The 27,031-nt window shown below is 38.3% G+C and overlaps 1 protein-coding gene across 1 annotated transcript in view; it reads left to right on the top strand.

Moving 5' to 3' along the window:
* znf804a (zinc finger protein 804A) overlaps nt 1-25,873 on the top strand; it is a 51,681-nt gene extending 25,808 nt beyond the window's left edge. The window contains exons 2-4 of the mRNA XM_084420297.1: nt 19,169-19,312; nt 22,140-22,270; nt 22,703-25,873. Coding sequence (XP_084276423.1) covers nt 19,169-19,312; nt 22,140-22,270; nt 22,703-25,727 — 3,300 coding nt within the window. The 3' untranslated portion in view covers nt 25,728-25,873. The remainder of the gene's footprint in view (nt 1-19,168; nt 19,313-22,139; nt 22,271-22,702) is intronic.
* Nucleotides 25,874-27,031: the final 1,158 nt, after the last annotated feature.

Raw genomic sequence — 27,031 nt, 5'->3', positions numbered from 1 at the left:
TTTGGACCCCATTGACTTTCATTGTATGGACAAAAAGTAAATCATGTGGGTTTGAAACTACTTGAGGGTGAGTAAATGATGACAGAATTTTCATTTGTTCGGTCGAAAATACACACTTCAAATCTGAGAATGAATAAAAAAAATACCGGATTGTTTTCATATGTTCAGTTTAAAACTAATAATTGGTCTAGAAAAATCTTTCTCTGAAGTAAAATGATAGATCATCAGGTACAAACACTGCACAGTCTTTGATGGTATGTTTGAAAATTCGCAAGCCATGTTTCTTATATCAACATCAGATACAGTTGTTTCCGCACTGCTGGTGAACTTAGTTTAACATTAACAGCAGGAAACATCTGCTACAGAGATAAATCACAAGAATCGATGGCTTTTTATCTTTCTTCTACTTCAGAAGTACAAACACGTTCCTGTACAGGTATGACAAGAAGCAATGTCTATTGCTGTGAAACGAACTTGGCATAAGACTGAATAATAGAGAGTCTATAAAAATATGTCAGATTTGATAGAACCATAAGAACTATTATAATGTAGTGCCATGGTAGTGTTTCCTATAAATCAACTTACAATTCTTACAGCTTCTCACAGCCATATGAAATCGAGTTTCGTTCCTTTAAACCCTCTAAAACAGTTCGTCGCCAGCACCCCCATCTTAACCTGTTTCTGAGGTCAGTAAAGGTCATATTAAAAGGAGATTTTGAGAGCTTTCACCTTTTATTTCCCCTTGGAACAGCATAGATGCCTGTATCAGTTCCTGTGATTGTGGCAGTCAAAACAGAGCTGACATTTCAAAATGAACCGAGGACTGAAACCGATGCAGTCAAAAGGGGCCAACACTTTTATGTGCAAAGCCATAGCCTTTTAGACATTTCACAGTCAGTTGTGTGCCTTAACTCTGTTTGGGCTTAAAGGCTGCTATTGCACTGTCACCTAACCTCAACACATATACACTTGCTCTTCTATCTTATGCCTTAAAGAGATAGTTCACCCAAAATGTCTGTCATTATTTACTCACCCTCATGATCTTCCAAGCCTGTATGACTTTCTTTCTTCTGCAAAATACAAAACAAGATGTTTTGAAGAACTTGTTTAACTGTGTTGCACGATGAATCAAATTAAAACCAAAATTGCAATGTGGCTCAGTGCGATTATCATGATTTGCATTAGTAATATTTAGAAAAGTTCTAGTTACAATAGTAATATTTCTTATTTTGTTTAATATTTTGTATTAACAATAATAATATTTCATTTTATAGTAATATTTATATATAATCACAATGATGATTTTGCAGCCCTACAAACATTTTAAATAGCAATCACACATTTTTTTCAGAAACATTTTTTGTTTATAGAATGAAGGTCAATGGGGTCCAAAACAACATCACTGGACCTCATTGATTTTCATTGGACATTTTTCCAAATATTTTACGTTCCATTGAAAAAAGAAAGTCATGGAATCAGGGTAAAATGAAATGAGAGTGATTAAATGATGACAGAATTTTAATTTCCATCACTAAGTTAAAAAACATTATTTCTTACATATTCATTTAAATAATTGGCTTCTGCTGGCATAGATTGTGAAGTATCAGACAGGATTGCATTGATACCAGTGGGGCACAGATCAAAGCACTCATCACGCTGAAGGCAAAAGATCTCATTTTATTGCTAATATGTCAGAGTAATGTCTTTTTTTCATGGGTTGCAGTTGTGGTTGCTCAGATGGACGGATTGAGTTAGTGTTGTCAGTAGCAGCATGCGATATCAGTGATGTACAGATGTACCCCATGTCCTCAGAGACCTTCGGCCCAGATGCTTCATCTTCCTCCCCTGGCCGCCTGCACGCAGCTGCCTGATCGTGGACTCTCCCAGCGAACATAGCCCCCGCTGCTGCTAATAACCCACGACAGGATCCCAAACAACAGACTGCGCGCAGCTAGCGCCCGAGCCGCAATGTTTATAGCTCCTGACACCTGATTCCCGTTGTCCTTGGGACTTATCAGTCGACGCTTATTCGCTCTGTTGTTGTTCGTGTACCACTGAGACCTCTGTAACCCCCCCCCCCCCCCCCCCCCCCAAAAAAAAATCTCAGATTCCTCCATGATTAAAAGTCTGCATCCTTAATCAAATTCCCTCCAGCAGTTCCATTTCATTAACTTGATAAGAGCATGCTGAACGAGGGGAGCCTGGGTGCTTTGTGTGCAAACTAGGCTGTGAGCGTTCATAATCATCATTCAGTCCTGGAGTGAACATCTCTGAACATCTGGAGAGATTCTGTTGTTGCTGCGGACCAGCGTGTCATAGAAAAAGTTGTTCACGCACATTAGTTCTGCTTTTGATGTGCTTGCACATCATAATTTGAACTCATTTCCAGTGATGGCTTCTCAAAGGTAGATAATTTGTCTGCGGGGCTCAAGATCAATAAATTATGGAGTGAACTTTTAGATTGTTTATTAGAGCATACTGGGTAGATTTAGCTTTCTTTGTTTACTTGAAAATATGCAACAGTTTAAAAAAGAAAAGAAAAAGGATTTCATTCCGCACTGAAAAACAGTTGTTTTTCTCATTAAAAAAGTATATTTAAAATGAGAAAAAATTAATTGTGAATCAAATACAGTATACTGTGTAGCAAAATTATAAGTATATTCAGATGTAAAAAGTCTTCCATTTGAAATTGGTTGTTTGTCCTGTTTAAATGCAGGTTTATAATAATGTATTATAATGAGATCCTACAATGCATTATAATGAGCATTACAAGGCATAATTAATGCATTAAAATGCATTATACATAAAGGATTAAAGTAAGTGTTACCCAGTGCAATTTTACTTCACAGTAACATTTATCTTTGATCTTTGATCTAGATGGTTAGAAAAACCCTAGAAAAACTAGAAAATAAGACTTTTATTTACTTACTATGAAAGGGTAACAGCTGCAAGCGCGACATTTTGATTGCATACATACTTTACAGACACTGACTAAGGCCAATTGAAGGATTTCAGGTTAGCTTCCCAGGAACACATTGTATAGGACAAAGGCAGCTGGACAAACTTAAGTGTTTTGATTTCTTTCCAAAATGTCAAAAACTTTTTCGTAAGGAAGTATTTTTAGCAATCATCTAAGCTCATCTGTTCCAGTAGTAAATCTTGAGAGCATTATGTTGGCATAGCTGAGGGTTGGGATGCTGAGCTCAAGCAGACTTCAGATGAGACAAGACACAGAAGACACATTATCACATCTCTGATCACATCCACACACGGTTCAAAAATACCACACCAAACGCTCTCTTTGCTGCTTTACGTGAACGCAGGTCTTGTGTAGAAAGACGGGGTTCTTCTTCTGTTTCCATGGTTGCTTGTCTTAAGCCTGGTTTTTGATAAAGCGAACGCTTCCCCAAGAGATGGAGATAGCGAGCATTAAAAGAATGAATAGAGGAGCACGAAATTTCTCTCTGAATCCAAACTGCGGATGACAGTGGGTACTGTAACCATTGTTCCAGTCTATTTCACTCATTTTTATTAACTACCACGAATTATTCCATCTTCTACAATTTCCATCACACTGCGAGAAGAGAAAGGCACCCACTTGTTTAATTGCCTTTCACTCGCAAATAAAGGCTAGCTTGCAATCAGTTATAGAAAAAGAAGAATACACAGCCTTTTGACAATTTGAAGGGGTTCTCCTTAAAGCGTGTTCATTTTCATGTTGCCCGTTAAAGCTGCCGAGAGGAAAATGAGGCTTCCAGCATGGCTAATTGATTCATTTGACAATCAGAATAATTCACGTCTGGTTGATTTTCTTTCAAAGGTTAGCGCGCTTCTTCGTCGAGATTTGATTGTGGTTCATCTGCATTACCCTGCATGGGAAATGGAACAGAGGAGCACACGCTGTTACAAACGTGGATTTTGGCTAGCTGTAATGTAATGCTTATTCACTTTATTAATTATCTTTGCTCATTATCCTAGCTTCTATGGCCTACATACTGTACTCTCATTATTTGGTCGAGATAATAGTTTTTATTGCCATTGGAATTACTGTTTCAGTAATTTTGCGCCCTAATGATACTCTTGACGTGTAATTTACTTTTTTATAGGACATTGGTGGGGATTGTCTTTGAGAGAACCTGCCTCGCAGCTGAAAGGAAAGCCAGCCATAATTACAGCTCAACGCTTGCTTACTGATGGGGACAAAATTGTTATGTAACGGACAGCAAAAAAAAAAAAAAAAAGAGTTAATATTTGAAAGTGTTTAAAACAAAACCTATAAACAAGGAAAAAGAAAAAAAGAAAAAAAGTTACACTTTTTATTTTAAGGTGACGTTGTTATAGTGTAATTAGCACTGAATAATATTAATTAACTAAATGTACTTAGTAAATAATTAGGGTTAGGTTTAGGGTTAGGGACTTGTAATTATGCATATTTTACTGTTTTTAAGACATAAGATGTGTAACAGCGACACTGCAAAATAAAGTGTTACCAGAATAAATATTCCCTTTGAAAATTATTATAATAATTTATATTATTTTGAATTATGACCCTAATTTTAATATTATCATTCAATAATATGGTCATGCTATTAGGTAATATAACGCTATAATATAATAATTATTATAAAAGATTATTAAAACAATAATATTTTCTATAATCTTTATCTTTTTTTTTCAACAACTTTAATAAATGTTATTAATCAACTACATGGTCTAATATTTATTTATTTATTTATATATGTATGTGTGTTTTCTGAACACAAATGTAGAATATATTAACCTTTTACATTTTAGCCTCTCTTTATTTCTGTGTTCTCCTTTCAGCTACAGAGATGAAATCTCAGTCTTCATGGGGCCTACAAAGGTTATGCGTTACCATATAATGCCATCACAGCTAAATCACAGCTGTCAAGTCTATGTCACAGTAATTGTTTGCAGAGGCTATCTGGGACGCATTCAATACTGGACCACTGATCATTCATCACTGAATATATCAAACTGTTTTATGGGTAATCCATGTGATGTGACAGCTTGCAAAGCAACGCCAATGGCATAATCTATTCCATATCCCTTCTCAAACCAAATCTTTTTGAATGTCCACTTTTACAGGAAATGTTTATGAATTAATCAAACAGATTTTCCTGCGCAGATGAGTTAGAATATCAGGACATTAGTTTATGGAAATGTAGTTCGTGAATCATTTTGTCAGAATCCTTGTATTATGAAATGAGTGAATTCCCTCAAAGCATTGCTAAATGTATGGCGGTACAATCTGGATCTGGATCAGACGTTTACATATGCAATCCTGCACTTTTGAATGACCTATTATATATTTCGTAATAATAATGTCATTAAAACAAAAATTAGCCATGCAGGTTTTTGTTAAATATTCTGTATTTAAAAGCACATATGCTTGCACTTCAGTTCATCTTAATGCACGAAAGAGAAAATCTTCTTTGCTAGTAAAATTTTTTGTTTACACTGCTTTACTCGAACGCAAGTGCTTACGAAACTTTTTCTGCATATAATTTACATTTACAATTTACAAGCAAGTGTACAAACAGACGAATTCGTCACCAGTCCTAGTTCCGGGTCTTCATAATTTTGAAATTAAACGCTGTCTGTGTGTTTGCATGCAAACTCTCTTCAGATATTAAATGATGCCGAGATAATGATGACAACAGAAATATCAGCTCCCATTGATCTCAGCCCACTGATCTTGTGTATTCCTTCTCGGTCCTGCACTCTTCTGTACCTAGAGCCCTGTTATTATAATCCTGCATACAGATCCCTGTAAGAGAGCTCTGGGGGAAGAGAGTAGAAGTAGGTCATTAGAATTATTTTACATTTTTCCCCCCTCATTTTTGTTCTTTTCGGTCTCTGCTCCAGTTCTTGGGGGGTGGGAGGGGCAGAAATTGGCCCTCAGGATATTCAAATGGTAATCACATATCATGTCATCAAAGCCAAGCCACTCTTTTTGTGCTTTGAAGTTTATTTGTGCCTGCATGTTGTTTTTGTGTGTTGTCGGTACATTCGATTTGACCAGCACTTCAAAATCAAATGCTACAGGAAAGATATATCTGGAGAAAGATGTCTGTTAGCATTCCTCTTCATCTCAATGGCACTTGCTTGGCCAGCACAGGACCCCCATGAAATACACTACCATTCAAAAGTTTGGGGTCAGTTAGATTTTTCAGCCTCTTATGCTCAAAGAGGTCAGTGGCAATATTGTTAAATATTATTAAAATAAAAATAAAACTCTTTTCTATTTCAATCTTTTTTAAAAAGTAAATTATTTCTCTGATGGAAAAGCTGAATTTTCAGTCACATGATCCTTCAGAAATCATTCTAATGTGCTGATTTGCTGCTCAAGAAACATTTCTTATTATTATCAAAAAACTGTTGAAAACAGTTGTGCTGCTTATTATGCATGTAAATGATACATTTTTTATGATTATTGGATGAATTGAAAGTTCAAAAGAACAGCATTTACATGAAATCTAAATCTTTTTCTTTTTTTTTTAAACATTGTAAATAATGTAGATGTAAATGAAATTTTGAAATGATTTGAAAACTGCCAACTTTGCTCATGAGTGCTCCGTTTTGTGGCTAGGTTTTTCAGATCCAATCACACAGCGTCATAAATCCCATGATTGGCAGATGGCACTACAATAATGTACACAGTCTCAAACCCTTTGCTATCCTGAAAGCAACAGACAGGAAAAACAGTCATTTCCATTTCCAAAATCGCGTTTAAGAGCCTTTCATGGTAAACATCTGCTACGCTAAAATGAAATATTTATCATTTAAATGTTGCTACCAAAAAAATAAGAAAACATGGATACTTTTGAATGGCCATCAATGGAGAAAGATGCTTTCTGCTGTCAGACATTATTACTTGTACGTTTAAATTGTAGCCTGGGAAGTCACTCAGCCCTACAACCCAGGAACGTTCAGTCTGAATAAATTGATTCACATGTTTTCATTCTGAATAGCTTGATTCTCATTTTCTGATTTAACAGGACAAGAAGCTTGTTTGTAGAGTTAACAGACTGAAAGCATTTTCTGAGGACCCTTCAGACCTCTGTGCTTTCCCCTTGGCCTTTATGTGATATGTGTGGCGTATGTGTCTCCTGGCCCGTTTCTCTGTGTCATGCTGTGATTAAATGGTTGTTTCAGTGGCTGGGTCATGAGGCCTTTCGACATTATTAAGACAGAAGTGGCTGGCAGGGGCCGGCTGGCGCGATTGGAAGGATTAATTACAGCTTGTCTCATTTCGGCAGAGTCTCTCTTATTATTATCGATTGAGGTGGTGGAGATGAGACTTCGAAGACGCTGCTCATTTGAAGCAGAACGCTGATGCATAGGCAGCGCTAGCAGCTATCAAACCGAGGCTACTCATTCATTACAGAGCGGCTGCGGAGCCCAAACTTAGATTAAACCCCGTCACGTTGTGCTTTAGCGTGGCTCACATGCACATATGCTACACTAAACAACGTATATGCGTGATTTGAGGGATAAAAGTTAGACCTTGGCTTCATGTCGCGATTGGCCGTCACAGAGTAAGAATTGCAGCAGACTCAAAGCTCACAGCATCACATAGCTCTGATGATGGAAAAGCTTATTGAAGTCATGTAATAGCTTACATGTGGTTCAAATACACCCCATTCGCCTGCAGTGAAATCTTCACCTGATGTGATTGAAAACAAGAGGTCAAGGTCTGGACGGCTATGTTAGCTTCTGCTGCTAAACGCTGTAACTACACAATCTGGTTCGCAAAAATGTTGTCCAAAATACATAGAAATATTTGTTTTTTTTTTAAAGAAACTAACTCTTTCCCTGCCATTGACGATTTAACTCATAATTTATGAGAAAACAAATCTCTGCCAATGACGAGTTTTTACGGATTTTCGTGTTATCACTGTTATAAGGTAGGGGGCGCTATTATCTCTGATAAAAAGATCATTTCTGATTATCTCTGGATTATCTCTGATTATCCTGATATCTCTGATTTATCTCTGATTATCCTGATCAAAACACAGGCAAATAAAAGAAGAAGCAGAAACGAGCGATCTCATATGAAAGCAGATGCATATGAAAAATAATGCGACATCACAATAAACGGCATATAAATCAAAATGGCCTAATGTTACTGAAAGAAATGTTGACCCAGGAAGTGTTATATGACTGTGCACACATTAGGGGTGTTGATGGACTCGGTCTACTCCATCTGTGTTTTGATCATCGTACTGAATCAGATCCAGACACAGATTTTCTCAGCTTTTTGCTCAAAATGTTGTTTTTTAATGAAACTTACCCACATTCAAGTGTTGATAAAAAAAAGAATAAAACAGATTTTTAGTTTGTTTGGTTAAAAGCAGAGGATGTGTTCCTTCTTTTGAAATATTGCATGGTCAGATATTCATACAACAAAATATTCTGGGGGGCATGATTTTTTTTTTCTCTGTGTGTGTGTGTGTGTGTGTGTGTGTGTGTGTGTGTGTTTGCATGTGAAAATTACCGAAAATGCTGATGCTGGCTGGCAACTTTAAAAAAAAGACACTTAAGACACTGTGCCCATTGGAATGTTTTTTTGTTTAGTTTTTTTTGCCAATAAAACATATGTTTTTATAATAATGAGTAATGCCTGGTCACTGATTAGTCCCTGATCAACCAATCACAATGAAGATATGACCCCTAACTTAATCTGATTGAGCTTCAAGCATCACATTGATTTTAAAATTCAAGATTTTATTTATGTCTTCAAAGTGACCATGAACTGTCAATACATTTTTCATTGGTTTTAGTGAGAAATATTCACAGTGGATGTGAGATGAATGAATACACAGCAACACACACACACACACACACACACACACACACACACACACACACACACACACACACACACACACACACACACACACACACACACACACACACACACACTCACACACCCTCCACACAATCACATATTCATCAAAACAGCCAGCAAGTACACATAAACACATTCACAAACACACAAAGACACAAATACACACATACAGTACATAGATCCACCCACTGCAACCAACAAAAAGAATCAAACAAGTTTTTTGAGACTTCATATCATCTCACCCTTTTTTACATACATTTTGCTTTGCTCACTCTCACAGTATGTGTTCTTTTCAAAACCCTCAACACTAGTTCACAAACTCATAAGTTTATAAGTATGGTTATGAGGATTTGTATGTTTCTTCAGTCATGGTGTCCATTGTAGTGGACATGTAAAAAAAAAAAAAAAAAAGTTTTTAGATTCATTTCTACATTGAAGAAGAGTAAATCTCAAATAGGCGAAAATTGTTTTGCTCAGTGGAAAAAAATTCAGGTCTGAAGGGGTAAATTTTTCAACGTTAGTATATTAGTTACCATGAAATAACAATGACCAAGGAAAGGGAGTTCCCAAAGCAAAACTGGCCAACTGACCGGATGAAATAATGGAAATGATCATGTAGAGTTTTTCCAGATATTATAAACCTCCAATAGTGATTGAGAAAATGGGTAGAGTTTGATAGTGAGATCTCGGCAGTAAATGTGAGATACAAACCTAGTAAAAAAACAACACTTAAAATGAAATGAGGCACCGGTAATGGCCTTGTTTACAAGCTTGAAGCTTGCAAGCTGCAGAAACACTCAGACCTGTAAGTCCTGCACTTCACACTCCCAGCACACCATCATGCCAATGAGGGAATTAACAAATTAGTCATCTTTCATCGTCACCGTCGTCTGTGGGTTACTTTTAATCGTGTTTGTTCCAGCTCACATTCTATTGCTGTTTTTACAAGCATGCCACTGAATGAAAATGTGCTACAAACTCACTATGCGCATGTTTTTGTGCCTTATTCGCTTGCCACAATGTGATTGTGCAAGACCTACTCATGTTGATTTTGAGTAGAGTGCTGCATATGCCATTTCCTTTTTGTTCTACAGCCAAACATTTGGTTTTATTTTCAGACTTGGAAAAACATTTTCGGTCCATATTGCATTTCAGTGTGGAGCAATAATAATGACAATACCGGCATGCAATTATTTATGAATATGTATGCTTAAGATGAATATGCATGCATTAGATGCATGCATGAGTTGACTTTGATTTCCTAGGCACACCGTAGATCAATAATGAGCACACAAAGGATCAATACAAACCAAATTTTACCTGTTAAGGGATGAAAGTTTCAATCGTGTCTTTGAGCGTGTTTATATTTTTGACAGCTTGCTTTAGCACTGTGTTCTTTCCTCAGATGCAACTTCCACAGCACCTGACTACAGCTGCATTTTTTTTTTTTTTTTTTGGAGACATTTGGGAAAGGCTTATCAAGCTCAGCTTCATCAAGCAGAAAAACGTCCCTCTAATTGCTGCATGCTCCCTGTGATTTATCCAAGCTCCCGTGTCGTGTCTCTGAAAAGCCAAAGAAAAACATACGCTGTTCCCTTCATAACCTCAGTTGATTGCAGATGATAATTATCACATCTCTCCCTCCCTCACAATAGGAGGGCAACCTTAGGAAAATTAGCAGCTGTCAAACGGAGGCACATCTCCTCTGACTGCTTGTCAGCATAGTCCCACACCCTTTCTCTTCCTTTTTTTTTTGTATCGTTCTTACATTTTACCTTGTCAATGAGTACTGTGCAACTTTCCTGTAGGAATTGCAGCTGCAAGTCAAGGGCATTTGATCATAGTCTTTACAAGAGAATTTTCTTTTTACTCCCTGCCCCAAATCCACAGGCACAAAGTGGATGGAAACCAGCTTTTAACTGAGCCCTGCTTGTGTGTGTGTGTGTGTGCGTGTGTGTGCGTGCATGTGTGATCTCCCTCTCCTCTCTTGTCTTAATTCAACTACATCCTCTCCCAGTGCCGGCCGGGGGGCTAGCGCTTATAGAGGCCGAATTGTAATGCAGATCACTTTGGCACAAAACCTCACATGAGACGGATCCTGATCCCTGATGTATAAACTGAGAGTATAAGGCTGAATTTCTCATCTAGCACCTAACTCGGCCTTGTCCCAGTCAACGTAACGTTTACTCTTGTCTTCAGGGATTCTTTTCTCTCCAGGCATTGTGTCTACAGTCTACACAGCCTCCAATTACAACCCACTCTCTACAACTACTAGAAGCAAAAAAAAACGAAAAAAAATCCTTTGAAATTGTTGCAAACCCCAGCAAATACATGATTTTTAAAAGTGGTGTGGGGATAAGGAAATAATTGTGGACTATTGGATATGAATTATTGTGTTATTGTGCTCAATGACTACAATGTGCACATAGTGTGATGTAAAATAAAGAGCTTTAATTTAGCAGGAACAAAACATAAAAATGTTTTCAGTTTCTTCTTGCACTGCAATAGATCATTTTCTCTTTGTATTGATGTCCAGTAAAAATATCAAAACACTATTAAAACAACAATTAAAGGGATGGTTCGGAGTAAAATCAACCTAGGGTCCTTTGCACCATGAGCTCGAGCCAAACACCCCCCCAGAAGCCTTTTTTCCCTTGGGTGAACATTATTAAAGAGCTTATTTAGAGAAATCAGCCGGGTGGCTTAGTGCAGGCGCTAATGGATCCTATGATGTATCTTGTAAATTACCCCACTAATAATGCCCAGAATGGTACCAAACTTATACAGTAGTACAAATAGGTTCTGTACTTATAAAACGAGGCATTGGGAAGTTTGTAAGTACATCAGGAGTTTATTTAAATAACACTTGCCTTTTCCCAAATCACTGAAGTGACGTCGACGTCCGGGTTAGCAGTAGCATGAGCCGTCAGGCAAGTGTTATTTAAATAAACTCCTGATGTACTTACAAACTTTCCAATGTCTCGTTTTATGAGTACAGAACCTGTTTGTACTAGAAGTTTGGTACCATTCTGGGCATTATTAGTGGGGTAATTTACGAGATACATCATAGGATCCATTAGCGCCTGCACTAAGCCATTCGGCTGATTTATCTAAATAAGCTCTTTAATAATGTTCAACCAAGGGGAAAAAGGCTTCTGGGGGGGGTGTTTGGCTCGAGGACATGGTGCAAAGAACCCTAGGTTGATTTTACTCCGAACCATCCCTTTAAGTTAATTTTTCTTACCATATTGGCATTTATCTTCTTGCATAAACCTCATTAAATGGTCTTAGCCCTTACATGACAGTTTTTGCTGTCATGACAGTTTAATTTATTGTTGATGGCTCATATAATAAGTCTTTTTTTTTTTTTTATAATAAAGACGTGAAGAAACATACATACAAAAGTGAGAATAGCACTCTATGTTTGTTTATGCATTCACAGCAAACTGAACTTGCATCTATATGAATATGAATGGTATTCAGTGTCATATGCACTGCTATATAGTGCGTGAAACTGTAAAATCCCCTGTAATGGTAATGGTAATGCCTGGCTCAGATATGAAGTGCTTCACTGACAAAACATAGCTGAAGGCTGTTTTGAAACCCTGTGCTAAATAAAGCTGATGTACCCTCTTCACCCTTACAGAATGCATTCAAGTTAGTCAAGTTACAATATACAAAGTTCAAGAGTGAATCTCTTGTGATTTACTTAAACCTGGGGGGAAAGTCACTTACCTTACCATCAATTTAAAATGCAATGCAATTCAATGGTACATCTGCCTTTCAAGGCGTAAATGTAAAAAATATTCACTAAAATTCTCCAAAACATATATTGATTCAATTCAATTTAAATAGCTTTATTGGCATGACTGTAATAGTACAATTACCAAAGCTGGGAATATTATTATTAACATATTCTTATTATTATATATTAAATCTGACCATTATATATAACAAACATAGTGGTATTCAAATTTCACTTAGATTTCCAGTGAACATTCTAGTGCAGTTCCATTGTCCTAGTAGAGGTGCGTCATTGTGTTGTGGTTGGTCGAAAATTGTGTTATCACAAATCTTATCAAATGTGTTGCTCCCTAGACACCCACAACACTTTTTCTTAATCCTCATACAATTACGTGTCGTAATCAGGTGGTCGTTGGAAGAGCACATTAAAGCGAGCGAGAGCTGGAGACAAATGCAGGAGCTCCCATCATGCCCTCTAGAGGAGACTCTTCAGTCAATAATGGAGATAGATTCTGTGTGTGTCAGCAATTTAGAAACAACAGCCAACAGGAATCCCACCAGAAGGGATACAATTAATCACAACAGGCGAGATGTAAGCGTCTGCTCGGAGAGATCTCGCTCTCCCGCAGTCTTCAGTGTAAAATACCACTGCATCATTATTAAGGCTGGAGCCTGTTGGGTTTATTACGCTGCTTCAAAGTCAGAGTGCAGTTACTGAAAATGGCTTCACCTTGCATTGCCGTGAAGTGTGGCTTGAACCTTGCATCGTCTCGTCTATAAACTGTAGAAGCAGTAGTGAGTGATGTGCTGTTAGAGGAGTGTGTATTGAGAACAGTGCAGTCAATGTTCTATCACAACCAATGTGCTCGAGGAAGAGTAAAATTACTCCCCTAAAAAAACTACTTGAGTGGGTGGAAACAAGCGGATCATGTCAAAATACATTTACGCTACGGTTCCGCCAGCCAACAGAGTAAGTGTTGTGTTTTTTTTGCTGTTTGCTGTAGCTTGAAGCGGAACCAGTGTACACACAATGTATATTTTAATTCTAATTGTAATTTTAAAAGACGTGAAAGATGAGAAAATGTGATACTTAATCAAGAACTGAAAAGGCGCTTTGAAGACTGACACTGTTTAAAACCTCCTGAGACCCAGCATTATTATTTTTTGTATTTATTTAGTTTTTTTTTCATGTCATCACATTGTTTAGAGCATAAGAAACAAATGATATTTGTATTTTTTTGAAAAATGATATTTTATTAATATGTTATGCTATATATGTCCTCTGTAGTAGACACCAGGACAATGGGATTTTTTTATTTTATTTTTTTTAATCACCAATAAATGTTGGGGTTTCAGGATTTATTTTAACTAAAATTTGTATGAAGATGATTCTCAACTATGTTATGAAAGATATATCGGAATTAATTGATGCACCATTTTACTTTACGCAATATGTGGGTAAAATGGCCATAAATTAATATTCCCATTTAATGCAATGTATCTACACACTGTATCTAATGTGCACATTAATGTGTTCTTGAAGCAACATTTAATGAAAAAAGAAGTGTAATAATTGGAGTAATAATTAGCAACATTTTAATAATATTTCATAGGAATATTGATGTATAATTTATTTCCATATTGTTGTGTCTCCCAAAATGCCTGATATGATTTAAGTCCTGGTGTGCTCTACAGTGGACATGTATGAAATCAACGTCCTGTTCTGTAACAGAAAGTCATTTTTTGATTTGAAACCTTATTTATGAAATACAATTTGAAAAGTAGTCCAATTTAAATTATAATTACAATATATTATCATATTTCCATTAGAGTGCTACATTTGATCACTAAATGAATGTCAGACATTTTTAAAGACCAAGGATAAGTTGTTCTCATGGTGAAACCTCCAAACATTTGGTATCTCTGAAAAGTCCTGAATGTGCTCTTTGCAGGACACCCAGGTTGTGACATGTGACATGTATGGTATCAGAGAAATTCACTAAAATATAATGCCCACTACAGTGGACAAAAGTCTATTCCTGGGTCCCAGGAGGATATACACACAGAACAATGTAATTAGATGAACAATGTAAAAGTAACTGTAAAATGGCCACTAGAATTAAAAAAAAGTTCCCCCCACTTATAATGTTAGTCAAGGTTTCTTGCACCCAAGAGCAATAATTTAGTTTTAAAATTAGACTGTTAAAATAATTAGACTGACTCTACTTACAGTACTTTGTTGCTGTACTTTTGATATTATATTTATATTGTGTTTATAAATGGTAATTATATTAATAAATTAATAGTATTGATATAATACTATTAATTTTAATGCATAATTAATAATAACTGTTTGAAATATTATTATAGTAGAATAGTATTATTAAGTATATTTGAATAGTGTAGTATTATTTTTAAATGACCTCTAGTACGATTGACTCTCATCCGTGTATCAGTGTAGTTCATACTTCATCAGTGGTTCTGAATACTGAGTAGGTTTGCTATGTGGAATCACATGTTGCTGTGCTCATGACATCATTATTATGATCGGCTCTGATCTATGTGATTTTTCTCAAAGTGTTGCCATTACTGCTGGTTATTATTAAAGTCTGTAGAGTCTTCACTAGAACTGTCTGAAAATATGCATGAGATTTACAACAGATTTGCCCGTGAGCCATGTGCAAAGTTAATATTTTCTATTTCCTCATAAATTATGCGAGAATCTGTAAAAATGAAATGATCCCTGATGAAATTGCATTTTTGATTTTCTTGACTAGATATTGTTCCAAGGCTTCAGGAAATGTGCATTAATTAATCAACAGGTTGTTTTTAATTAATTTAATTCGAGACAGGGTTTATTTTACTGTTTAATTCATGAATCACATAATGTGATTTTGTGAAGGACCATCTTCATTTTCTCTACTTTCATCAAAAAACACTCTCTCAACCCTTTGCTCAGAAATTGCCCTTTTTCTGTGCCACATAAAAGACATCACTCATAACCCAGGTGTGCTATAAAAAGAGCAATCACAGTCTCTCTGATCACCACTCATGTACCCTCATGTCAATCATATTTTGTCTTTATGTTTCAATAAATTTCTGCGGTGTGGTGGCTCTGTGGTTCCCACTCTTATGGTTGACCTTGTTAGGCAGTCCCATAAATGCATAAAGAGCCACTTGATCTTCAACGGTTCATGTTCTCGTGCTTGATGTTCAGTACAAAAGAAGCCATGTTAAGTAGCGCTTCAGATTTTGGAGATGCATTGTGATGCTTCAGAAGTGTGCTATTTATACGAACACCCCCCTGTGTGTCAACCCATCACAGGATTTGTTTTAAGTCAGGCAGTAATCCACTGTATGTAAATACCCTTGTCTTTTGATGTTTTAATAGAATGCCAGATTGTAGATGTGTTGCTACAAATATTAAACAAAAGACAGATGTTTAGTTTGCAAAATGTTTCTAAATGTGTCCCGCATTAATTATTCCTGCCTTAGGTTCTTGAGACAATGTTAAAGAGAGAAGCTCTTGTCCATAGGGAGGACATTTTTTAGTACACATCCATTGCACCTTAAAATCTACTGATCTGAGGTTGGAGTTTCACTTAGTGCTTATAGGGCATCGGAGTGTGTTTATACTGATTTTATAATAGTCTGCAATCACTTACACAGGAATCACAATAGCAGACAACAGTGTTTAATGTGCTGGAAAGTTTTGATTGATTGTTGATTTTGGTGCATGGCCTACAGAAAATAACAAAGTATAGACTGGTGCTGTGAGACAGAAGTGCCAGTACAAAAACACATTCATAATGCAAGTTATGATGTTATAATGCAAGCACCTGGTGGTTTAATAAAGTACTCTATTAGTTTAGTCACAAAAATAATTAATTTTACCCACATATTTATATATTTATTTACATTGTAAAAAAAAACTTGTTGCCTTACATTTTTTATGTACAATCAACTTGTGTAAGTAATTTCAACTTAAATTACTTTCAACTGGCTTAAAAATGAGTGGAATGTAAAACCATGTAGCTGTAACTAGGAGTTGCAATGCGGTTTCTAGGGTGTTCTGGATGGCAGCTTGGGTGTTGCTAGGTGGATGCCAGGGCATTCTGCTTACTAGCACAAGCGCCCTTCCTCCAAAATTCTATAATAGAATTGCAACTGTTGGGTTCAGGAAGTAAAAACTCGTTAAAGCCGTCAGCACTGAATTTTTCTAAATATCGTGTTAAACAGTGGAATTCCTGGTGAAAAACATTACCCATGATGCCGTGCAGAAAATTACACCAATCAGATATATATGCATACTTTGCAATAAACTTAATATATATGTTTATACATATAATAAACATTTGTTAATAAGTAGTTTTCTATTTCTCCATTTATTTTATTATGCTGTTCGCAATGCCTCATGTGATTTCAGTTTTTCCCTCACTAAAACTGTTAAGTACACATTCTTGAAGCTGATTAACTTGGTTCATGGCTTATAACTCTTTAACAGAGACTATTTTAAAATGCATGTGAAAAAATTAAATAAAATAAAACTTCTGGAACCAGCGCTGCTGAAAAAGAGGGCGGACACTGTTGCGCTCTATTCTAGATATGGTGCTGGCCCCTCCTTCAATGCTACTGTATGGGATTTTTTTTTTAAATTACGCAATAACTTCAGAAATCTGCATGATTTCAAGTATCAATTATGTCCCTATAAACAGTGGGAGATGCATTATGTGAGGTAATTTAATATTGTTCTAAGTGCTAACTGAGAATCAGTAATAGTTTGCCTTAGAAAGTACCACTAAAAATCATTAACTTAAAACAGTTTTTTTTTTTTTTTTTTTTTTTGTTGCTATGGTCACATGCCCTTGAGAACAACCTCATTCTATTTTGAAATATTGAAAGGAACAGAGAGGTATATGGGGGTTTCTCAGCTTGACACAAAGTTGTTGTTAAGTGGCTGCTTCCCCCCATGCAGTGATTAGATCTATCTGCTGTGTAAATGAGTTCACAGCTTCACACCACATCACTTGCTTTTGGTGTTTTTTTCTTCATTCCACATATGAGTTCTGTTGTTTAATTTCGCTCCAAAACACTTTCAAGTACAAAAAAAGTTGCTAAAGCCAACTTGTAACTCCCTTGACTCCACTGTTATCTTGAGATCCAGGGGTTTTTGCTAACAAGTCTATAAAAACAAGAGCGTGCTTCACAACAGTCCAGGTGTTCACAGGACTTTCCCAGAAGAAGTAACCATTTCCTAATATAGAGCAAGCGATTTTTTTCTAACCTTTCAGGTCTATTGAGCTAAAGAAAATAAGGGTCACTTTCCCTAGCACTTCCAGCTAATCAAGCGATTCAGTTTTCATTACCTGCAAGCTAGCCACTTATTAAGTACAATTACACGGCAATTGTTTCATGCTGTCTCTCAGTGGGAGTGAGTGTGAGGGATGTTATTATTTTTGCATATCACAGACGTGTTTTTAGCGGTAGCGTATTCTCACCTAAGATGAGTGAGAAACAGACTATTTTCACAAGGCATCAGATCATTTGAATAGGCCGGGATTCCCTGTTTCTCAGTCTAATGGGTTTGATGCAGTTGTGAAAAGCTCACGATCATGTCAGTAATAACACCAGACATATGTTTGTCGGCTTTGACTGATGATGACAATCGTATATCATTTATTGGCCATCTCATTCTGGTTGACACATTTGATAGTTGACTTAATCATCCTTGGCTGATTTACTAGTCCTTCACTGCATGCTGTTTTTCACAGAAATGACAGGTTCACATTTGAGTCGACGATGAGTTTTATGGTAAACTGACTCTAATTAAAATGGAAGTGCTTTTCCTCTTCCCTGTGGTCATTTGGATTGGAGACCTTTTGGGAATAGACTTCTTTTCTTTTTTTCATCTTGTTTTTAAATCTGCAAGTTTCCATACTTCTAGAGCGTTAAAGAAATTTAATTTGAAATACAATCTGCCCCTGGTGAAAGTATTCCCATCTAAAATTTGTTGTAAATCAATATTTAATAAAGAGTATTAAAGAAGAGGAAGAAAATGAGGATGGCATCATGGGAGCTGAGTTCAGTTTTATGAGCATCATTTTCAAAAAAGAGCACCACAAATATTCACCCTCTCAAATTATGAATATATATCAACATGACAGCAACATGTGTACTGTGTATATATAAATCTGTCTACCAATATCTCTGTGTATATTTGTGAGTTTATTTGACACTATCAGACAAACAGAGTTTATTGAGGGACAAGAGTCTCTCTGTATTAATAGGAAAAATGATCTCTTATGACTGTATGTGTACAATAGAAAAATAATTGAAAAGGACATTTCAATTTCTGTTGTGTATTATGGTTTTCCCCATCAATTTTTTGTATATTAATATGTTGTTGAGTCATAAGACTAAAAACATCTACTACATCTTAATTCAAGGACCTCATGAAGGACATTACATCGAGTGTTGTTCTAAATTATGTGTTTTAAACAAGTTGGAAGCTATTATCCTGATGGATTATTATGTTTACTTTTGCTCCAGGATTATGCTGAGAAGGGGAAAACCTTGGCCAAAGCCCTGGAGGACCTCAAGGCCAACTTCTACTGTCAGCTGTGTGACAAACAGTATTACAAGCATCAAGAGTTTGACAACCACATCAACTCGTATGACCACGCTCACAAGCAGGTAATGGGCCTGTTGTCTGCCCCTTGGGACGTCCACTGATGCAATGCATTGCAATAATAGAGTGTTTTAGAATATGACAACAGATGGATTTTGTAGCACACATGTAAAACACAAGACAAATGACTTCCCCTTCGACTCAGAGTCAGTGGAGTGGAGGTGGTCTTATGGAGTTTTATTTTAGGAGGCCATAGATCAAAAGCAGGCAGGACAGTTGGAAGTCCTAGTGCTTTGTTGTTGTTTTTTTCGTGTTGTTTATCCCCTTTTCTCAGGACAGTGTTAAACCTCTTTCCCAGCATGCTGCATAAACAAGTTAGTGTGCTAGTTTTGTTGACCTGTTCTTAAGCACTGCAAATTGTTTAAGCCATAAAGCCAACATGCGTGAAGTTTTCCTGAGAATAGCTTAATAGTCTCATCCATATTCAGATCCACTGAGGCATTTGAATATTATATGCATTTCAATATTATAAGTTAACAAAAGTGCTAGTTTGCAAACAAATCATAGAAAGCAACAAAAACATGTTTGCAGCACTGTTGTGGATGGATGGCAGGGTGGAAGTTCACTCCATTTCCCACAATGCATTGCGTTGTTGAATTTGTTTAAATTGTAATTGAATTCTTCAATTCTGAGAAATTCTGTAGCAAACAAACATATCATAACTTCAATGCAGTTTCAGACTCAGTGTATGTTGATTTAAGAACAGCCAGCATCCAAAAATAGCAGTATAACCTTTAATAGCAAGTTAAAGCTTTAATTCCACCACTTGTCCTGCTGTTTGATATCGACCCTGACCCCTGTGCTCTGACTCAATCAGAAACTAAATGCATGGAGTCTCTGGGGCCTGCTGCGCTGTCAATAACAGAGCTCACTGAACTATTGACTGAACACCATCTTCGCCACCCTCCACCCATGACCTTGCTATTGAACACTGCAAAAGGAGTGAAATTAATGGATTATAAAGGAAAAAGCCACTCCCCCTCACTCTTTGATATGGGTGCTACACTTGCTAGATTGTGTCATTCAGATGTGTTCGTCGCATGGCCTCCTGTCTGCAGAGTTCAAACTATTCTACATCACCAGCACATCCTACCATTTACCTCCTCAATGAATAAGGTTGATGGATGAATAGCACAATTTCCCAGCAACCCACTGAGGCTGGCAGAGCATGTCTGCTGAGAATATAATGGAGTATGGGAGACTCACTGACCCACAGGAAGCCTAGAGCTACAGAAAAGCCTGGTGTTCCTGTCGGTGTGTGAATCATCACTGCCAAGCCTTCACTGTCAGCCTTCGACTGGTCTCAATGTTGCCTTTAATTAAGAATACATGTCCGGTCAAAAAATTACTGTGTTAAAATTTCCATTCATTCTCAAGTGACCTGTCAGTCATGTCTGCCCCCATTGTACATGAAAGGATTTCACAGGGTATTTGCAGTACAGCTCTCTCAAATCAGTCGTGTATCCTACTATAAATGATGTAACCACATCCAGTCATGTGAAATACAGGCTACATGCATTAATGGCTCATTCCAGAGCTTCTCTCGCCAAATATATTAAGAATCAATAAAGAACAGCTCCTCCAAGCAATGCACCTGAGAGTCAAATAAATATAGCCCACGCCAACCTGTTTGCTATTTTCTGCAAGAATGGCTGACAGTGAACCAGCGCAGCAGATCAGGCCTGAGTTTGCCCATACTGTGCCAGCAGAGAGTGACAAGATAGGTGCTGAAAGATAGAGGGCAGGTGCACAAAGAGACCCTATCCTGATGGGATCAAACTAGTTACCCTGATGTGCCCACTCCACACTGAGCAGCCCTTTAACATGACAAAATGATATCTGATGTGACCGCCTCGCATTCCCCTGACTATGAGCCCCAGCCATGGTAAATGCAATCACTGAAGCCTTCTCAAATAGGAGAGGTTACAGCGCCACTGACCTGTGTATAACTGTGCGACCTGAGTGGAATGCGTAATGTTGGGCCAGATGACTCTACTTGGCTGCCTGGAGAAACCATCGTTGTTTTTACTCTCAACTATCGCTAGCACGGAATCTAACTTGCCCAAGTACAACACATAGTCCGTCCTGCAACAAAAAATCTTTTCAAAAGGGCTTGCCATCTGTCTTAAAGCTAAGCATCAACTATTAATGGATAATTGAAAGAAAGCTTTCAGGATTAATTGGATGTGATAACTGTTCTAGAGCTGGTTGTTGCTTGGAGACATCTATTGCTTTCAAAAGGAGTGTAGTCTTTAAACACCCATAAATATCATATCCTTGTGAATTATTAATGAAAGTTAATTTAGATTATCTAACAGACCAAAGGGAGTGTACACTGCATGTACAGACATAATCCTAATCGATACATCTCACTGCCTGAGATGCATATACGGCCTTAGCATCAGACCCTCGTGGCAGCTTCCATCAATCTTGCATTCAGAGCACAAAGCCTTTCAGACCTGGAAACAAATGCAAATTAGCATCACTGAGTTTTATTTAAAATAAATAGGACAATTTCATGGAGTTTAGCAACCTCATCCTCAGCTTCTTTTTATTTGCACAGAAAATGGATTTGATGAAACATAACATTGGTGTGCAAACACCTTAATTACCTTCCTTCTCTCTTGAAGAGATTTTTAATCTTTTTTGTTGTGTATCCCTCAATGTGTGATACACAGCGATACCCCAGTCTTCATAATGAAAGGTTGTTAAAGCATGGAAAAAAGATTCATGGTCTCAAAGAGGATTAATATTTAAATAGCTTTTGTTGCTTTGGCGTAGTTGACATACTAAGATAGGTGAATGAATGAGAGATTCTTTGTCCCCCCTCAGAGGCTGAAGGAACTGAAGCAGAGAGAGTTTGCCCGCAACGTGGCCTCCAAATCGAGGAAGGATGAGAGGAAACAGGAGAGAGCTCTCAGACGCCTACATGAGCTTGCTGAACAACGCAGAGAGGTGCAATGGTGGGGGACGTTTTGTTAAATTGTTATTTCCATATTTATATACAATGTGCAAGTGTATACATATATAGAATGGGGTCTAAAAGTCAAGAAAATCTGCTCTTTTTTTGAAACAAATGGAAATAAAGATAATAATATTTAAAAGTTAAATAAAGATAGAAAGATTCTGCACTATTTGTCACTGATCAATCAAGCCCTTTTTTCACATTGATAATGTTCACTTATTGTATAAAATGTCAGAGGTTCTTGCTTCCATTGAAGCACATGAAGCACAAGATGTAATTTGATTCTGAAGTCAATTTGGATACCATGGCACAATCATCTTGTTTCCCTGTGGAGTCCGATCCTCATTATCATCCCCTTTTTTGGTTAGTTAAAAGTGTGAATGAACCTGGCACATGCATTTCATGATTTTGTCTTTCTTTTCTTATGCAGTGCCCCAGGAAGTGGTCCTATGTTTAAGTCTACTACGGTGGCAGTGGAGGGTTCTTTCAGGGAGTCCTGCTGTGATGATGCCCAAGAAGAGAACCACAGCTGTGCGGCTCAAGATTCAGGGGGTCAGATCCATTCCAGCAGTTGTGGCTTAGCTAGTAAGCAGTCATTGTGGCCGTACAATGGCAGGGCCAAAAAGCAAACTTTCAGACGCAAAATTGCATTCTCTTTTTCCTTTCCAAAGAAAGCGTCTGTTAAGCTTGAGTCATCAGCGGCAGTTTTCTGTGAGAGCATAGAGGAGGGATCGATGGAGCGGAGCCGTAGACAAAGACTCAGAGCACCCCCTGTCGAGCTTGACCTCCCCAGCTCCCCCATGGAGGAAAAAGTACTAAACTGTGAGGAGGCAATTTACAGCACTGGCACACAGCAGGGCAAGCACTTCCAAGAAAGTGACAGCACCGGAAGTCAGGGGTCATCAGATATCCCTGTGGCGAGGGAGAACCCCTCGTCAACGGCCTCAGATTTGTGTGCTTTGCTCGTTTACTCAGAGGATGTGCCCAGTCCTGCCGTGTCCCTCATAAACACGTCCCCCTTTCGTTTAAACAGTGCTGATATTGTTCTTGACTCTGAGGACTCTGTTGAGAGCCTGAAAAGCAGCATTGCTGAAAGTAAACCTGATACCTCTGAGGATGTGACAGTAGAGGAGAACAGCATTACAGAGGAGGGGCACTCAACCATCATTGAGCCTCCGGAAAATACTTTCTCAGATATGTCACTTAAGAACGATTCTGCTCAAAAACAAGAACAAGTGGAGGATGCAACTGCAAAGACACCTTCCCCTTTCACAAAACCCAGCCAGCCTTTTTTCTCTGTCCTAAGCAGAGATGGTAACACCATCTTCCAGTGGCCCTCCGAGATGGTGACCTTCACAAGGACAGAGCCATCCCTGTCATTTAGTTGCAACCCCCTCCATTTTGACTTCAAGAGGTCACGGATTAGAAGGTCTGCTGATACTCAGGAGATGACTGAGCTCAAAACTGATGAGGAATTATCTGTCTGCTCAGGTTTCAAATCCTGCCACTCTGACAAGCACATGGAGGAATCCACAGCCAGCCACAGAAACAGTCCCAGCGAAGGACCTGAAGGCAAGGTCAGAAAGTGTTATCAGTTTTCAAGTGACACAGAGAGTTGTGTCAGGCTGAAAACACATGACAGGTGTAGACATTCCAAAGATTGGATTCATGCAAGTAAGAGGGCTGAAAAGAAATTGCGGACCAGGGATCGACGTCATTACAGAAGCCACTGCAAAAGGAAGCGAAGGAGGCGGAAGAGGAGGAGAGACAGATATCGGGAAACAGACAGCAATATGGTGAAGTCTAAGAAATTCCACAGACGACCTGAGTGTGTGGAAGGACTTGATAGCCAATTTAGAGGCACCACTTCACAGCAAGTGCATCCATTAGAGAAGTCAAAGCAATCAGCTCAAAATCAGACTGAGGACAGCAGCACAGCTCCCGTAGTTGAGGAAGGGGTGGGAGGCATGAGGCAGGAGGCACCAGCCGATGAAAACGGCTCAGCAGGCTGCATCATTCTCTCTGATGAGTTCTGTGCTGATGGTGAAAAGGTGCTTAGGAACAGCAGGGAAAAGCCTGACAATCCAACTGCAGGGGAGCTGACGACCATTGGACAGTGTTCTCGCAGCCAGGACGCATCTCACTCTCAGAGATCCAGTGCAGCCGAAGGGTGCCGAGAGGAGACACCTTCATCACCAGAGACTAACAGCGATGGACCATGTGACGGACACATTTCTAAAAGACGACGAACAGATTCTCTGAGTGATGTAGATGAGTCTGACGACTCCTATCAGTCACCGGCAGAGATTTCTGATGGGTGCTCAGAACTGACCTGTTGTAAGCATGGGATTATGAGGAAAAGAAAGAGGCGGTCACATGTCCAAGATCAAACTCCATGCCTTGCAAATGAATGTACCGCTGTTAAAAACAGTGTTCTGGAAGAAAAGGACAAAGCTGTGGAGGAGTCAAGCCTGAAATGCCTTGTTTTAAAAGGCGTGTGTGACAGCTCGAATGGGTCAGACCAAATCTCATGCAGTATTGATGATGTAGAGAGCAGTGCGGTTGGTCCTCAGACATTTACTTCCATTAGCAGTGCCCTGGGTCATACTGTGGTGGAGAGCAGTGACTGGCAACGGAGCACCTCCTCTCAGATCAATGCTTCATGCACCAAGGGCAGTCTAACTCTACTAGAGACAGATTCAAAGCTCTCAGAAGAGCCAACAAAGGAGAATAGTAATATCCTTAGTAGCGAGTCTAAGGCAGCACAAACGCACTTAAAGAACTGTAACAAGTATTCAGCGGCTGCTCAGGCCTGCCTGCTCGATGTGAGAGAGTTAGCCCTGCAGAGGACTGAAAAAGCTACTCACGACAAATCATGTCAGCACAGCATTCAAACCCCGCCGCAGAGATTTCACCTAGGCATTCAGGCTGAGGAGAAGTTGAGCAGGGAGTGCTTCCACACCACCAGCAGCCTGTTCCAACCCTCTGCATCTTTTCAGGCCCCCTCAGAAAGCATGGAGAGACACTGTCTCCTGCAGATCCAGAGTCATGGACAGGTGCTACACCAGCAGATGTTCCCCACCAAGCTCAAATCTGTCCTGTCCAGGCCTCATATGCCCATGTCATCTGCTGTCCTTCATCCAGTTCACCTGCCATCCTCCTTGCCTTCTGGCTCCATCACAATACGGCACACCATACTACAGCATCACACCGCTTTCCTGCCCCCACAACCCCCTATTTACCCCCAGGTAGTGCCTGTTTCTCGACTCCCCCTGGGGCCAGAGATCTGTCGGCCCACTGCACCTCCCTTCGTGACCCCTCAGCAGGTATCGGTAGTGGCACCCCCTAGTATTCACCCAATGACTGTGACGTTTCATGCCCTGCCACGACCTGCCATGTTTCCGCCCATGTTGCCCCCTCATCACGCTGTCATTCCCCTTCAGCCTCTCTTCTAGCTGTGTGTAATAAAATGTGTTTTGTACTGCAGTAGCGAGAGAAACATCTGCAGCGCTGCTCCCTTAGTAAGAATTTTGAGATAGGAAGTTTTCCTTGGGTAACATACAAAAGAGTAGTCTTTGCAGTTTGGGAAGGATGCTGTTTCTGTGCCATGTTGTCAGTAGAGATTCTTGCAGACACTTTTATTAGGAAATATATAACTCACCTACCTGATTAAGTCCAATACCTATTTTATTACGATTTGTTGTTTGAAGATTTTAACAGATTTTAATCATCTCAAAGGCCATCGTTTTGTTGGATCAAGAGCAGCATGATAATTCGGAACACAATTTTGGTGCACATCTTTGTAGAAATCAATTATAAAATATTATAAATACATATGTATGCTTTAGTCTATATACACAAAGATAATAACAAAATACTGTTATAATAATAAATATACAATAACAATATAATATGATGGTTGCATCCAGTATATGTAGTGAAATGAAAACAGGAAGTCCTAAAGGGTCAAAGTGTTATTATGTGCAGTTTACAGAGCTCCATAGTAAACCTGCAGAGAATTGATGTAACACAGACATTCTTCATATGTGACAGCATTTAAAATAAATCACACTGGCACTAGTGTATGATAATAATTACTACTTTAAATATAATGCTGCTGTACCTGTCAAAGGCTAGCAGAATGCAGCAAAATAGCGCTATGCACCATGTGCTACAACAGCATTGTGTTGAACACATACATAATGCTCATTTTTATGAGTAGTTTTTATGCAAATCAAAATGCCCATAGCATGTAATGGGGAAACTGAATGTCCCTGTCGAAAGCTGAACTGATACGGGCAAATTATATGTGGTCAGACTCAGTGCAGTGAATAAACAAACAAACAGAATTATGGTTAAAATCAGACTACAGAATGTGTAATGTGTGGTTTAATACGTACTTCAAATTGTAGATCTTACATCCTGTTGCCTAAAATATTTGAAAAGAAGCACAAAAATTACAAAGTGCAAATCCATACATGGGTGTTTCCTGTATCCCTCATATTGTAACCTGCTTGGATTAGGAGAACATAGACTAGATCTATCTGTAGAACATGGAGTACCCTGCCCTGTAGCAGTTATTGAAGGATTTTTATTATTCTTAGCATATCTTTTTTTTTATCCAGTGTGTAAATCTGATTGGTTTACATATCCAAAAACGACCAAATGGCCTGCCTTGTGGAGCTAAAGTTAACATTAACAGTTATTCAAAGTAAGCATATACAACTAAGGCAATTCCCCTTCTCAATTCATTAATATT

Source organism: Rutilus rutilus (genome assembly GCF_951802725.1).
Source record: "Rutilus rutilus genome assembly, chromosome: 10".
NCBI lineage: Eukaryota > Metazoa > Chordata > Actinopteri > Cypriniformes > Leuciscidae > Rutilus > Rutilus rutilus.
Note: the sequence above shows the minus strand (reverse complement) of the source record. Positions and strands in the feature narration are given on the sequence as shown.